The following is a 13,514-nucleotide window of genomic DNA, read 5'->3' on the forward strand; positions in this document are numbered from 1 at the left end:
TAACCAAAGGATATACCAATGGGCTAGCGTGTAACAGGAATTTCAATCCCAGACTACTTCGTAGCCTTAGAAAACTGAGACTCAATAAAATAACCAAGTAAACCAGTCTCATCAATAGTAGTAGAAGCACCATCAAAACTATCAGACGCAGCGTCAGACTCAGAAGAAGCAGCATGTGGTGGTGGTGAAGCAAACTTACTCATAACGGAAGGTGAATCAAGCGTAGCGCTAGTGCTAAGAACATTACATTTTCATGTAGTGGATGGTAAAATCGGAACCTTGGGATCTCCTTTGTTACCCATAGCAGATATATCGCAGCAAGCAAAATAACCCCAAGTAGACTTGTAAATAAAGCTATGCTCCCCGGCAACGGCGTGAGAAAATAGTCTTGATAACCCACAAGTGTAGGGGATCGCACCAGTCTTCGCGGGTAAGTTAACCCATTTATTGATTCGACACAAGGGGAGCCAAAGAATATTTATAAGCTTTAACAGATGAGTTGTCAATTCAACCGCACCTAAAAGATACTTGCTTGGCAATGAAATATTAGTAGCAATGGTGATATGAAAGTGATTGTGGCAACGGAGATAATGGTGGCAAAGCAACGAAAGTAAAACAGCTAAAGTAGAGCAATTGGTAACTAGTAGGATTAAAACATTGTAGGCTAGGGAGATGGATGGTTGGTCATGGATGAGAGATATCATGTATTTAACTTGGGGCAAGGCACATAGAAAAGTAATGATCATCTAGGCAAATATCAAACATTAGGCATGTATCCCAAGGTAGTCGTGTGTGCTTGCAATAAGAACTTGCACAACATCTTTTGTCCTACCATCCCGCTACCAACGAGGCCAAAAGGAACTTATGAAGATTAAGGTGCTCCTGTCAAAGAGCACCGGAACAAAGCATTAACAATCAATGGATACATGGAATCCTCAAACTATAGTCTATCCCCTTTGGTGTCCCAAGATGTCACCATTGGGATCGCCGGTTCCGGACTATAATAGGTGCATACTGCTCATAGATAGGATCAAGAACACAATTATATTCATGCAAAAATAAGGTATTCAGATCTGAAATCATGGCACTCGGGCCCAAAGTGACAAGCATTAAGGGTAAAAAGTAGTAGCAAAGATGATAAACACCATAGTAGATGATAGGCAACATGCCCCCAACAATCGAACGAACTAGTACATGATCTGACTCATCCAATCCCTACCATCCCCTTCACCTACAACAGGGAATTACTCACACATGATGGGATAAGCCATGGAAGGGTGATGGAGTGGTGATGGTTATGACGATGGCGACGATTTCCCCTCTCCGGAGGTCAAGGAGCCTCCAGATTAGCTCTCCCGGAGAAGAACCGAGGGTGGCGGCGGCTCCGCGTCAAGAACTTGCAAAACGACTTCTGTTCTCGGATTTCTCCGTCACGGGTAAAAAGAGAAGCCAAGGTAGGGCACCAGAGGAGGTGGACCCCACCCACGGGGCCTCCCGACATGGCCAGGGGGCAGGCCGCGCCCACACGTCGCCTGGAGGCCTGGTGGCCCCCCTCTGGCCCATCCTGTGGACGAGGGTTCCTCCCGGTGCGTGGATTTTCTCTATTTTTATTGGAATTTTCTGGGACGCCTAAATATCCACTTTCCTGCACACAAGAAAACCATACAGGCAGCTCTGCTGAAAACAACGTTAGTCCGGGTTAGTTTCATTCAAATCATGCAAGAATGAGGCCAAAACAATAGCAAAAGTGTTTGGAAAAGTCGATACGTTTGAGACATATCAGATGGTGTGCAAGAAGGTGATGCAGGTGGAAATATAAGAATGAGGAGGAGTGACAGGCAGAACCAGTTGAACTATGCACTGGAAGAAGAGGATGTAGCAAGTGATACAGAAGATGAAGATTATGAACCTGGTCTGCTTGTGGACAGTGATAATGAGATAGGAGATGGTGATGATGATCTGTATGCAGATAATGTAGATGAAGATGAACGAGAGCAGAAACATGAAAAGAGATCAAATGAGAAAGCAAAGCAAAAAGGGAAAGAGAAAGCAGTTCCTACCAATCAAGAGAAAGGGAAAGAAGCATACCATTCTGATGAAGACATATCTGAGACTCATGATTTGTGGGCTCCCGATTTAGATGATGAAGAGCTCAATTTGAAGTTCAAATCCTTTAGAGAAGAGGATCTTCATAGACCAAAGTTTCATGTTGGGCAGGTATTTGAGAGTGTAGAGTTGTTAAGGACTGCCATCAAAGAGTACTCATGCCAGAGCAGAGTTGATATCAATTTTCCTGTGAATGACAGGAAGAGATTGAAAGCAAAGTATGATGAAGACTGCACATGGTATTTGTGGGCATCATATTATAATAGGACTATGGCTATCATGGTGAAAAGATATGTGAGTGAGCACACATGCAACAAGAAGTGGAAGATTAGGGCTTTCACAGCTAAATTCCTAGCACAAAAGTACATAGAGAGCTTAAGGGTTGATCAAGACATGAACCTTATGAATTTTTCTAGGGTTGTTCAGAAAGAATGGCACATAACACCAGGCAGGATGAAGTTGCAGAGAGCAAGAATGATGGCAATGAAGATAGTATATGGTGATGAGGAAGGGCAGTATAGGCTTCTTTGGAATTATGCTAATGAAATTAGGAGAAGCAACCCTGGCTCATCATTTTATATGTCACTTGATGAGAATGCAAGGTTCAGCAGGCTATACATGTGTCTGGATGCTTGCAAGAGATGATTCCTTCACGGTTGTAGGACACTGATATTTATTGATGGCTGCCACATTAAAACAAGGTATAGAGGCAGAACTTCCAGCAGTCTTTCAAAGGGGATATTTTGAAGATCCAACTATGGAAAATAGCAAGGAGGAACACAGTTCAGTTATATGAGAAGGGGATGCAGGAAATGAAGCTACTTAATGCAGATGCCCACAAGTGGCTACATGAACTGGAATCTAACACTTGGGTGAAAGCTTTACAGAGTGATTTGCCAAAATGTGATATACTATTGAACAACATATATGAAGTTTCTAACAGGCTAGCTCAAAATATTTTCATGCTTCGGTTATTTGCTACCATTTAAGAAATATTTTCATGCTTAGGTTCTTCTAACACATGTGACATTTGCAGGTATATTTTGGAGGCTAGGGAGCTGCCAATACTTACCATGGTTAACATAATCTATAGGCAGCTTATGACAAGGCATTGCAACAAGCAGATTGAATCAGACAAGTGGCCAGGTCATATATGACCTAAAATCAGGAAACAAGTTGAGAAAGCATGTGAGTTTGCAAACACATGCTATGTGGATTGCTCACATGATGGTCTTTTCCTAGTAGGTGAATAAGGGGTAGATTACATAGTTGACACGCATAAGAGAACATGCACTTGTATAAGATTTCAGAAATCAGGGGTGCCATGTTCTCATGTGGTAGCATGTTGTAGGAATGATAGAATTGATCCTCTTGAATTTGTAGACCCTTGCTACTTAAAGCAATTGTTCAAGAAGGCATATGAAAACATTATATATGCTTGCAAAGATAGGAGAGAGTGGGAGGACATTTGTGGCCGACAATATTGCCACTATTGTACCAGAAGCATGTAGGAAGGCCTTCCATTGCAAGGAGACAAGCACCTGGAGAGGTTGAGCATAGAAAGGGAGGGAAGAAAATCACAAGACATGATGTGATCATGCACTGTTCATATTGTGTTGAGCCAAATCACAACAGGGTTGTATGCAAACATTTGAAGGCTGGACTTCCACCACCAAGTGCAAACAGTAGGGGCAATGTGGCAGCCGCTGATGAAGACAATGATGCTTCCAACGTGGCATCTCCTGATGAAGCCAATGGTGCTTCCAATGTGGCAGCTCTAGATGAAGGCAATGCTCCTTCCAATGTGACAACTGAAGATGATCCAGTCTTAACTCAGGTAATAAAGAGTTCCAACTCCTGAAAATCAAATGAATTATCTTCATGCTTGCCATATAACTAACAAAAATTGTTCCTATGTAACTGCAGGGACAACAAGAACCAGGTGTTGTGTTTGAAGATCTTATGGTGGATAACATGATTGCCCAAATGCCAACAAGAAGGGTTGTTCAACAGAGGCCATTACCTACTTATGGGTTTCTCAGTGCTGCCCAAATGGTGCTCAACCAGACTAATGGTAGTCAGTCAAGTCAAGCTAGCTCAAGCACCATTAGGCCAGGTGAGTTAGCATAGAAGCTGGAGGCAATGAAAAATCGGAAAGATAGGGAGCTTGAGGAGAGGAAGCAAGCCATCCTTGCATCTAGGAGGGAAGAAGAACTGAAAAAAGCTGAAGACATAGCAATGAAGTAGCATAGAAGAAAACACAACTAGTTGAGAGAAGAAGATTGGCTGCACTGGAGAGGAGTGCCAAAAGAAAAGAAGAAGCAGAGATAAACAAGAAAGCTGAGGCTGAGACCAGACAAATTATTGCACGAACAATGAAGACTATAGCTATAGAGAAAAAGGCAAAGCAAGAAGCTGAGAGAAGAGATGCTGCTAAGAAGAAGGAGGCACAAAAGAAAGCAGATGGGGAAGCGGCTACTGCAAAGAAAGAAGAGGAGAAGAGAGAAGCTGCTGCTAGGAAAGAAGAAGAGAAGAAGCTTGTTGCTGCTAGGAAAGAAGAAGAGAAGAAGCTTGCTGCTGCTAGGAAAGAAGAAGAGAAGAAGCTTGCTGCTGCTAGGAAAGAAGAAGAGAAGAAGCTTGCTCTGCTAGGAAAGAAGAAGAGAAGAAGCTTGTTGCTGCTAAGAAACAATAGGAGAAGAGGCTTGTTACAAAAAGAAAGCCAACTTGGTTTGGCAATGAACTTAACCATCCCAACAAATCTGCAAGATCATCAATGTTTGATATCTTTAGGTAGTTTCAAAGACATAGAGTGGTTGGTCTGCTTATGATCATGTAGTAAGAGTTGTTGAAATGATCATGTATGGTACTTGTTAAGTAATTTTGGTGGATGCTGATGTTGACTACTCTTCATGAATGAAGTTGTTTAGTTATTTTGGTGGATGATGATGTTTGCTATTCTTTGGTCTTCTTCTCATGCCAATTTTATTCCAATTGACCAATTTAATGCCATTTTGGCTTAAGAGAACATTTTGGGCAGTAACTGTTGATCACACATTAAAAATATCAAGCATTCCTAATTCTGGACAGAAACAAGAACAACACAAAGTATGAACATTAGCACTTAACATTCCATTGCATCAAGCTAAAATAAAAGGTAGGACGGCCACATAACATTCCATTACATCAGCTAAAACCAGAGTTCACCACCACCATTACATTGCATCAGGATGGAACAAAAGCAACACCTAGCATCACCTAGCAGCAAGAACTAGCAGCATCACCTAGCAGCAAGAACTAGCAGAAACACCACTACGCCAACAAGCATCTTCACTTCTTCAGCATGATCAACACCAGTGCAGCAACCCCTAGCAGAACCACAACAACAACCAGCATCTTAATGAGCATCACCAGCTCTTTCCAAGCATCATCAGTGCAGCAGCTTGCTGCCTGCTCATCAGATTGCCACTGTCATTCTTCAAAACCTTCTTACCCGAGCTAACATATCCATTCATATAGAACAGCTCTTGTGCTTTAAGAAGTTCCTCCCTGCGTTCCTCAGCCACACCAATAGCATCAACAGCCGCTTCGCCGCTGAGATAATGCTTGTCAACAAGGAACTTGACATACTCCAACTCCCACCGCCACAAATCACAAGTCACCTATCCCAAATAAGAGACGAATGTGCTGGTCAAAAAAGCTTCAATCTTTGGATCCAGAACAGAAGCTAAATCATGCTTACCCCATGCTTCTGGCACTTGTAGAAGACCCATCCGTCGTGCTTCTCTGTTGTGGAGACGTACATGCGCACCTTCTCCTTGCAGGTCGGGCAGCAAGCCAGCGGCAACGCCATTGCCCGACGGCGGATAGCAGAGACGGACGAGCTGGCCACGGACATGAGCACCAGCGGGGAAGGAACTACCTCGACAGGAATGGCCGGCAACGGCGACCGGACGCAGGGCAGAGTGAGGGGAGGCGGAGCGAAGCGACGGGAGGGGGAGGGTTAGGGATTTGACGGGGAGTGAGAGGGTTAGGGATTTGAGAATGAGGGATTTTGGATTTTTTTCAGAAAACCCCACCATGCAAGATTGATCGAATCAAGACGAACTACATGGCGGTCAAGAGTTGGTCAAACCCACCATGTACGTGCTACAGTGACCGTATTTTCATGTTAAATCGTATTCGATGACCGTATTGAGCGTATTGCTAAGTTCGGTGACCGTATTGTACTTTTTCTTCTCAACTATAGTGACCATGAGTGTATTTGTCTCTTCTAACATTTAGAAACTAAGGGACTGCTTCAATTCATCAAAATCAGCTTCACTTCATCAAATTCATTTTGGAGGAGTTCCATATAGAAGCTATAGCACTATCAAGAGAATGTTTGGCTTCCGTTTAGCTCCAGCTTCAAGAATAGAAAATTTGATGAAAAGAATCTATTTGATTGTTTGAGAAAAAAGAAATGAAGGGGTATCCACTTACTGGTGGCAGTGATGAGTAATTTCTCCTCAACTCCAGCTTCTAGAGTTTTTTGAAACATCCTCTTAAGAGGTTCATAAAAACTCTGAAACTGTACCTTAGATTTTAGTTTTTTCGCGGAGCAGCATATCATGAAGCTACCCCGTTTGACTTGTCTTTTCTGAAGCAAAGCTGAATTTTAAAGAGCAGAGCAGTTCCAAACATGCTCTAAATAGCCCAGGAACTTGCAACCAAACTAGGTGTTTGCCTGCAGCACAGCATCTCCAACGTCCGCCGTCTCGAGGTCCAGAGCATCAGCCCCTTCATGAGCAATGAGAGCACGCCAGTCGCAATCCCATCATCAAGCATGCAAAACTCCCTTATGGCCCAAATCTTCTCCGGGGGCAACTAGTTTTTGAACCGCTCCAAGAGCGCGTCCAAAGTGGCAGCCGTGACATCCTCTCCATCCTTGACAATTGCCAAGGCTCAGGCAGACAAGAGCTTCTGCAGTCCTTGACACCGAAGTGTCCCGAGCCCGGCCGGCGACCTTCTGCCTGGTGTTAACAACCTTTGGTAACCACGCGGAACAGCTCCATGGACCCAACCGTTCCAAAAGTCAATCCGGAGTAGTCCACTGCAGTCAAGGGCCCTCCCAAAACGCTCTCCTTCGGTGAAGAAATACAACGACGTTTAGATTATTAAAGTAATGATCTAAATACTCTTATACTCCCTCCGTTCTTAAATATAAGACCTTCTAGAGATTACACTATAGACTACATACGGAATAAAATGAGTGAATCTATACTTTAAAATATATCTATATACATCCGTATATAGTCCATAGTGTAATCTCTAAAAGGTCTTATATTTAGGAACGGAGGGAGTATTTCTTTACTAAGGGAGTATGAATCAAACACACCAAGATCCCCAAGCTCCAAAGGACAGCAAACAGCCGACCAGTTCAGTTAACTAGGGAGTGGCCACCTCCTCACCTCTCCTGTAATAATTTCTTGACTAACTTTTGTATCATGTTGGTGCACAGGACATGTAAAATTGGTATCTTCTTGAGCTAATCTGGTTGCTGACGCCTTAGCCAAAGAAGCATACAAAAGTAGAAGTTCGTGTGTGTGGGATAATGACCCGCCTGGTTTTATTCCATCCTTAATTGTAAATGACCTTTCTATCTTGAATGAAATCTAACGCTGTAAAAAAAATGGTATCTTCTTGATACTAATGCATTCTCTTCATAAAGAAAACGTTAGCTAGGTTGGGCACACCGCCTCTTCAGCCGTGCATTATGCATCTACCTGCATCCTTGGCAGCGACGCCATGTCAATGACCTGGAGTGTCATGTGCAAACCCACAACACTATGGAAATCTAAGAACCCAATATTCGATAGAAGAAAACCTTTTCTAATCCTGGGAAATAAGGTCCCTTTGATTCGCAGGATTACAAAAACGTTCTTTTCTATTACCACGTTTTGAGAAACCTGCGAACCAAAAAACCTTGGAAGTTCGAGAAAAGCACAATATATGGCAGAGAAGGACCGCGTGTACAAGCGGAGCGTGGGAGAAATGTGTAGATGCATTCAACTGAAGCTGCTTCCTTCCCCATGGAAAAATACCAGCACCAACGCAAAGCATAGGGATACTTGAGCAACTGCAGTATCGCGTCTCAATCCGCCAATTTCCTTTCATCATCCCGATCCGTGATTACCAGGATCATAAGACAGTTGCATTCAGCCACCCGCTAGACAGGACCCTCCAGCAACACATTTCGACATTCAGACACCCGCTGGACAAGACTAACAATAACAATGTGCAAGGCTCTTGAAACCTCAAGATAGTCATCTGGTGTCTTCACCATCAAAGCGTCATGTCTTGGAACAAGTTTGACAGTTGACACTAACAATACTTGGACTGACAGTCAGAATACTGAGAGCTCTACTATGGAAAATAAGTTCAAGTAATTTACTGTTAAAGATAGCAAAGGATTTGAGGTGATTAACACCTTTGTGAATGGATGCTAGTGCAACCACAATAATTTATTTACTGTTTTGAATACCTAGCTCCTCCAACATTATGTATGGTGGTCTTTATGTACTTCCCCGTGCTTGAAAAAAGGCGTACAAAATTGTCTGAAGTCAAATTGTGCAAAATTTGACCAAGTTTGTACGGAAAATTTTGCCTTCTTTTCATGTATGGGTAGAGTACGTTTTTCCTTCATGGCAGTATTAAAGACAGGCATGGAATGGAAATCTTAAGTTTTAACTATTACAATACCTACACAGTTCAAGGTACTAAGAGAATAAGAGATCATTTTATAATAGGAAAAAAACTGCTATAATTCTCACTATAATATGTGTACCATACTGGATCAAACTGCAAATTCAAAACCATGCCCACCCCAGATATTTAAGTAACACATACTCTAGTACCCATGGACCTCTTAATAATAATCATAAGTTAAAACAAGCACAATGTATTCCGTACTACATATTCGATGCCATTATATTGCAAGGGTGGGAGGTAAATTTGCTTGCCCCAGAGGAAAGAATATCTATATTTCACAAGCCCATGATATTCTATTGGCGACAACACATATAAACTGCTATGCAGGCTTTAATTAAGATAATCACACACAAAATCATCATGACACGGATACTATTATTAACTGAGGCATGGAATGAAATCTGAGGTTTTATTGATAACAAAAACCTACATAACTCAAGGTACCAAGAGATAATGTTCCAATATGCAAAAGAAACTGACATAATTATCTCTATAATATGTGTTACCATGCTTAATGAAACTGCAAATGTAAATTATATCCAGATATTAAGTTAAATAAACCCATGATACTTTTAATACTACTTATTGGTTAAAACAAGTACACTATAATCCATCCCCATATTCCCCGCCATTGCATTTTTTGGGGGTGGAGGGTGAAATCGCTAGCTCCAGAATTAGGGAGAATATGCATCTTGGCCACAACATTTGTATCACATAGCTGCCATTATACAGGCTTTAATTAAGACATTCTTTACCTTTTGCATTAATCAGAGAAGGAATTATCATGGTGCAGCGGTAAAACATTTCATAAGTACAATGTTGAATTGCTTTCAGTAAGGATAACAGCAGGAACAAACTTATCGATGGATGATAAATGCTAGAAACAAAATGCTAGAAATTCCCCATGTTTGTTAACCACATAGTACCTTCCAGTTGAGCAAGTCACTGCAACCACATAACTTTCAGTTAACATTAAATGATAAATGCCATGGAAACATGAGCAATCAAATCTTAGTGTGTGGAGCAACTATAGCAACACAAATACACAATCTCTCTGCTAGAGCACATCCTAGCAGCAGGTGAAATAATTCAATGCTGAAATCCAGTACCTCCTACATGCGTGTGCAGGACTTGTCGAAGTCATCTGGTGCCACCCTGGTGATCCAATCGGCAAGGGTTCGCTTGACCTCACCATGGTTGACGAAGGCAAGCTCGTACATGCTACACAAGTTGACCACCACTGTCTCGTTGAGGGCCGCCGTGGGCATCGTCTCCAGGGCGCCCTCGAGCACCTTGATGGCATCGCCGAGGTCCCGCGAGTACATGAGGCATAGCGCCTTGTTGTTCAAGGCGATGGCGTCAGAAGGGTCAGCCTCAATGCAGCGCTCGTACTCCCGCACCGCTGCGGCATAGTCCTTAGCCACGATGCACTCGAGCGCGCGGTTGCGAGACAGGAGATTGTCGTGAGAGGAGTCGCCGGCCACAACGGATTCAACGTGTTGGAAGACCGCCGAGGCGGCAGCGAGGTTGCCGATCTGGAGGTGGGCATAGGCGAGGCGGGAGAGCAGGACCGGGTTGTCCGGCTCACGGGCGACGAGTTCAGCGACGAGGGCAAGGGCAACGTCGAACTCGCGGTGGGCGAGGTGATCGGATGCGAGGATGGACGCGACAAGGGCGTCACGACGGCGCCACTCGGGATGCTGGGCGTCCGGGCGGGCCCGGACCGATGAGAGGAGCGTGTAGAGGCGGTCGAGAGCGAGGGGGCGGTCGGGGAAGAAGAGCGGGAGGAGAGCGTGCAGGAGGCGGAGAAGAAAAGGCGGCGGCGGGCAGCCGGGATCTGGGTGAAGTGAGGCAAGTAGGGCCGCGCCTTCGGGGAAGCGGCGGAGCTTGGCGAGGGAGAGCGCCGAGAGCGCAGATAAGAGGAGGCGGTGGTGCGGGTGATGGGCGTGGGAGGGGTGGGCGAGGTGCGCGAGCAGCGCTTGCCACTGTCCACGTGTGGCTAGATCATAGGGAACGGAGAGATCGGGCAACGCGGCGGCAGCGGCAGAGGTCGCCGGAGGTGAGGCCAGGGCGGGAGTGGCAGACATGGTGGGATCGAGATCTCGGGAGGGAAGCGCAGGAGGAAGACGCCAAGGATTTCCTCAATTCTTTCTTTCTTCCTAAAAGAACGAAGGATTTATTTTCCTTTGAGCATGGTGTGTTTGGTAGCAAAATGCAAAAAGTTGACCAAAATCAAAACTAATTGTCCGCAAATTTTTTTCACCCAACTCACCCTTTTTTGTGATGCCTTTGTCTTAGACGCCACACTACGCTGTGTGACATCCGATACTATGTTGTGTGACGCCCGAGACGTAGTGTGACGCCTAAAGCATGGGCGCGGCGCCACATAGTGTAGTGTGACACCTGACTGTTGGACGCCATACAAAAGGGTTAGATGAATGAAATTTTTCAAACATGGCTCAGTTTATGAAATATTTTTGCTCCTCGGTCAAATTTGTCAAATTTGTCGTGCTTGGTTGAGGTCATCAAGTGGAATGTAACAGGTCGGTTCCATTTCCATTCCCAGAGTTCATTCCAGTGTTTGGTTTGCCTAAGGAACAGAAATCAACCCATTTTAGAGACTCATGTATTTCGTGTTTATACTAAATCAGACGGCACCTTCTAATCGAGCGAACAACACGGAACGGCCCGCTCGACTCTCGCTCACCTTTTCTTCCGAGGCGTCGTCTCCCCTCCCCAACAGGCATCTCAAACCGCCACCGACAAATTTTCTCCCCAAGGGGAGATAACCCGCGCGCACGGATGCGGGAAGACGTCGTCTAATCATAGATGCATACATTTTAACAATAATTTAAACCAATCGAATGAAATTCGTGCAAATCAAACGAATTTTGATATAAACACGACATATTTCACTTGAAATAGGATAATTTGTACATACACATGATACTTCGTCCGATGAACTAAATACATTAAACTAAAATCCTAAACTACCCTATACTTGATGGTGACCTCGTACCCATGTTGGGCTGGCCGGTGGCTCTTCCTCCGTCGTCGTCGCCCGCTCCATCGTCAGAGTCATCGTTGGGCTTCGGGTGACGGAAGGTGGCGGTGTCGCGACAGGGCTTCCAGGCAGCCTCTTGCCGCTCGCGGATGATCCTCTGTGCCTCCCCGTGCGACGTGTGCAGGGCGGTCGCGACCACCGAAGACGTGGGCGAGGGGGGAGGCCGACAGACCTTGGAGGAGGCGGCATTGGCGGGAGCGATCTCGATGCGAGACCGCTCCTTGCGGTATTTCAACATATCCCCGTCGACCTTGTAGGAGACAGTGCTTGCTCGTCTCTCCCGTCGTCACTGGGCGGTTCAAAGCCCACACGTACCTAAAAAAAATCACAAAAATTAGAGAATATAATAGTCATACATCTGTGAAATGTAGCAGGTGCATTGTATAAATGAAAATGCATACATCTATAAGCATAAGTTCCAAATTGACAAGTAAAGACGGTTTTCTCTTGATCTTCTTTTGTTACAGGTATTTGAGAAAAAACATAATAACCATATGGAAAAATAAAGTGCGTATGCTTAGATATCTCTCATTTGGTCAATAAAGGCAAGGGATAATGATATTTTCCAGTAGCTTTAATTACCATCTTATAACGAGTTATGATTCTTTGAGGGATAAGTTCATTTTTATCATTAGGAACAACAGTAATGCCTCATTTCTTAGGGACACAATGAACACGACTTACACATCTACTATCAGCGATAAATTATATCGGCCTCCAGAAGCTTTAGTATTTCATTTCTTACTCCATCCTTCATCTTAGGATCCAGACGACGTTGATGATCAACGACTGGTTTAGCATGTGCTTCCATATTAATCTTGTGTTGGCATAGAGTGAAACTAATGCCCTTATCGAGAGTATATTCAATGGAAGCACGGTGCTTCTTCATAATTTTAAGCAATCTATTTTCTTCATGCTCTCAAAGGTTATCAGTAATAATAACAAGATATATCTTCTTGTCACCAAGATAAGCATATTTCAATGTATTAGGTAGCTTCTTTAATTCAAACACAGGATCACTCTTAGCAGGGAGAGGGTCTCCCAAAGTTTGAACATGCAAATTATGTAAGGATAGGTGCTTGATTAAAGAGTATATCATCTATTTCCTTTCTTTCATTCATATGCATATCATTTTTATGGTCTAGAAAATATTATTCTAATGGATCAGCAGGAGGCATAACAATAGAAGTAAGACCAATAATTTCATTTTACTAGGCAATTATTTATCATGTGATTGTCTACTAAACTCGGAAAATTGAATTCATGAGATATATCATCAAAGTTAACACTAAAGATTTCCCTATTGCAATTAATTTTAGCATTAAAAGTATTCGTGAAAGGTCTACCAAAAATACCGGGACAAAAATTATCTTGTAATGATCCAAGAACTAGGAAATAAGAAGGGTATTTGATCTTACCACACAAGACTTCAACATCTCTAACAATCCCAAGCGATCAAATAATCTCTCTGTTTACAAGATTAATAGTAGCATCGATATCTTCTAACTCGAGAGGTGCAATATCATGCACAATTTATTGATAAAGAGTAAAGGGAATTCCACTAACAGTAGCATCCATATCACATAAACCATGATAA

The 13,514-nt window shown here is 43.5% G+C and overlaps 2 protein-coding genes across 2 annotated transcripts; both read right to left on the reverse strand.

Moving 5' to 3' along the window:
* Positions 1-5,160: 5,160 nt before the first annotated feature.
* LOC123403460 lies at positions 5,161-7,349 on the reverse strand. Its single transcript, XM_045097398.1, has 2 exons — positions 5,846-7,349; positions 5,161-5,765 (listed from the first exon to the last, which is right to left on the reverse strand). Exons 1-2 carry the CDS (start codon positions 5,999-6,001, stop codon positions 5,511-5,513), a joined length of 411 nt encoding a protein of 136 aa, XP_044953333.1. The 5' UTR covers positions 6,002-7,349; the 3' UTR covers positions 5,161-5,510.
* A 2,450-nt stretch (positions 7,350-9,799) lies between these two features.
* Positions 9,800-11,012, reverse strand: LOC123403461 (trafficking protein particle complex subunit 12). The gene has a single exon (XM_045097399.1). The coding sequence runs from the start codon at positions 10,938-10,940 to the stop codon at positions 9,966-9,968; it is 975 nt and encodes a 324-aa protein (XP_044953334.1). The 5' UTR covers positions 10,941-11,012; the 3' UTR covers positions 9,800-9,965.
* Between the last annotated feature and the right edge of the window lie 2,502 nt (positions 11,013-13,514).

This window comes from Hordeum vulgare, chromosome 6H (genome assembly GCF_904849725.1).
Source record: "Hordeum vulgare subsp. vulgare chromosome 6H, MorexV3_pseudomolecules_assembly, whole genome shotgun sequence".
NCBI classification, from domain to species: domain Eukaryota; kingdom Viridiplantae; phylum Streptophyta; class Magnoliopsida; order Poales; family Poaceae; genus Hordeum; species Hordeum vulgare.

Excerpts from the sequence above, each read along its gene's own strand:
- LOC123403460 (XM_045097398.1), bottom strand. The coding sequence starts at position 6,001 with ATGTCCGTGGCCAGCTCGTCCGTCTCTGCTATCCGCCGTCGGGCAATG. Across the intron at positions 5,766-5,845 it reads ACAAGTGCCAGAAGCATGGG|GTGACTTGTGATTTGTGGCG; the intron begins GTAAGCATGATT and ends TATTTGGGATAG.
- LOC123403461 (XM_045097399.1), bottom strand. The coding sequence starts at position 10,940 with ATGTCTGCCACTCCCGCCCTGGCCTCACCTCCGGCGACCTCTGCCGCT.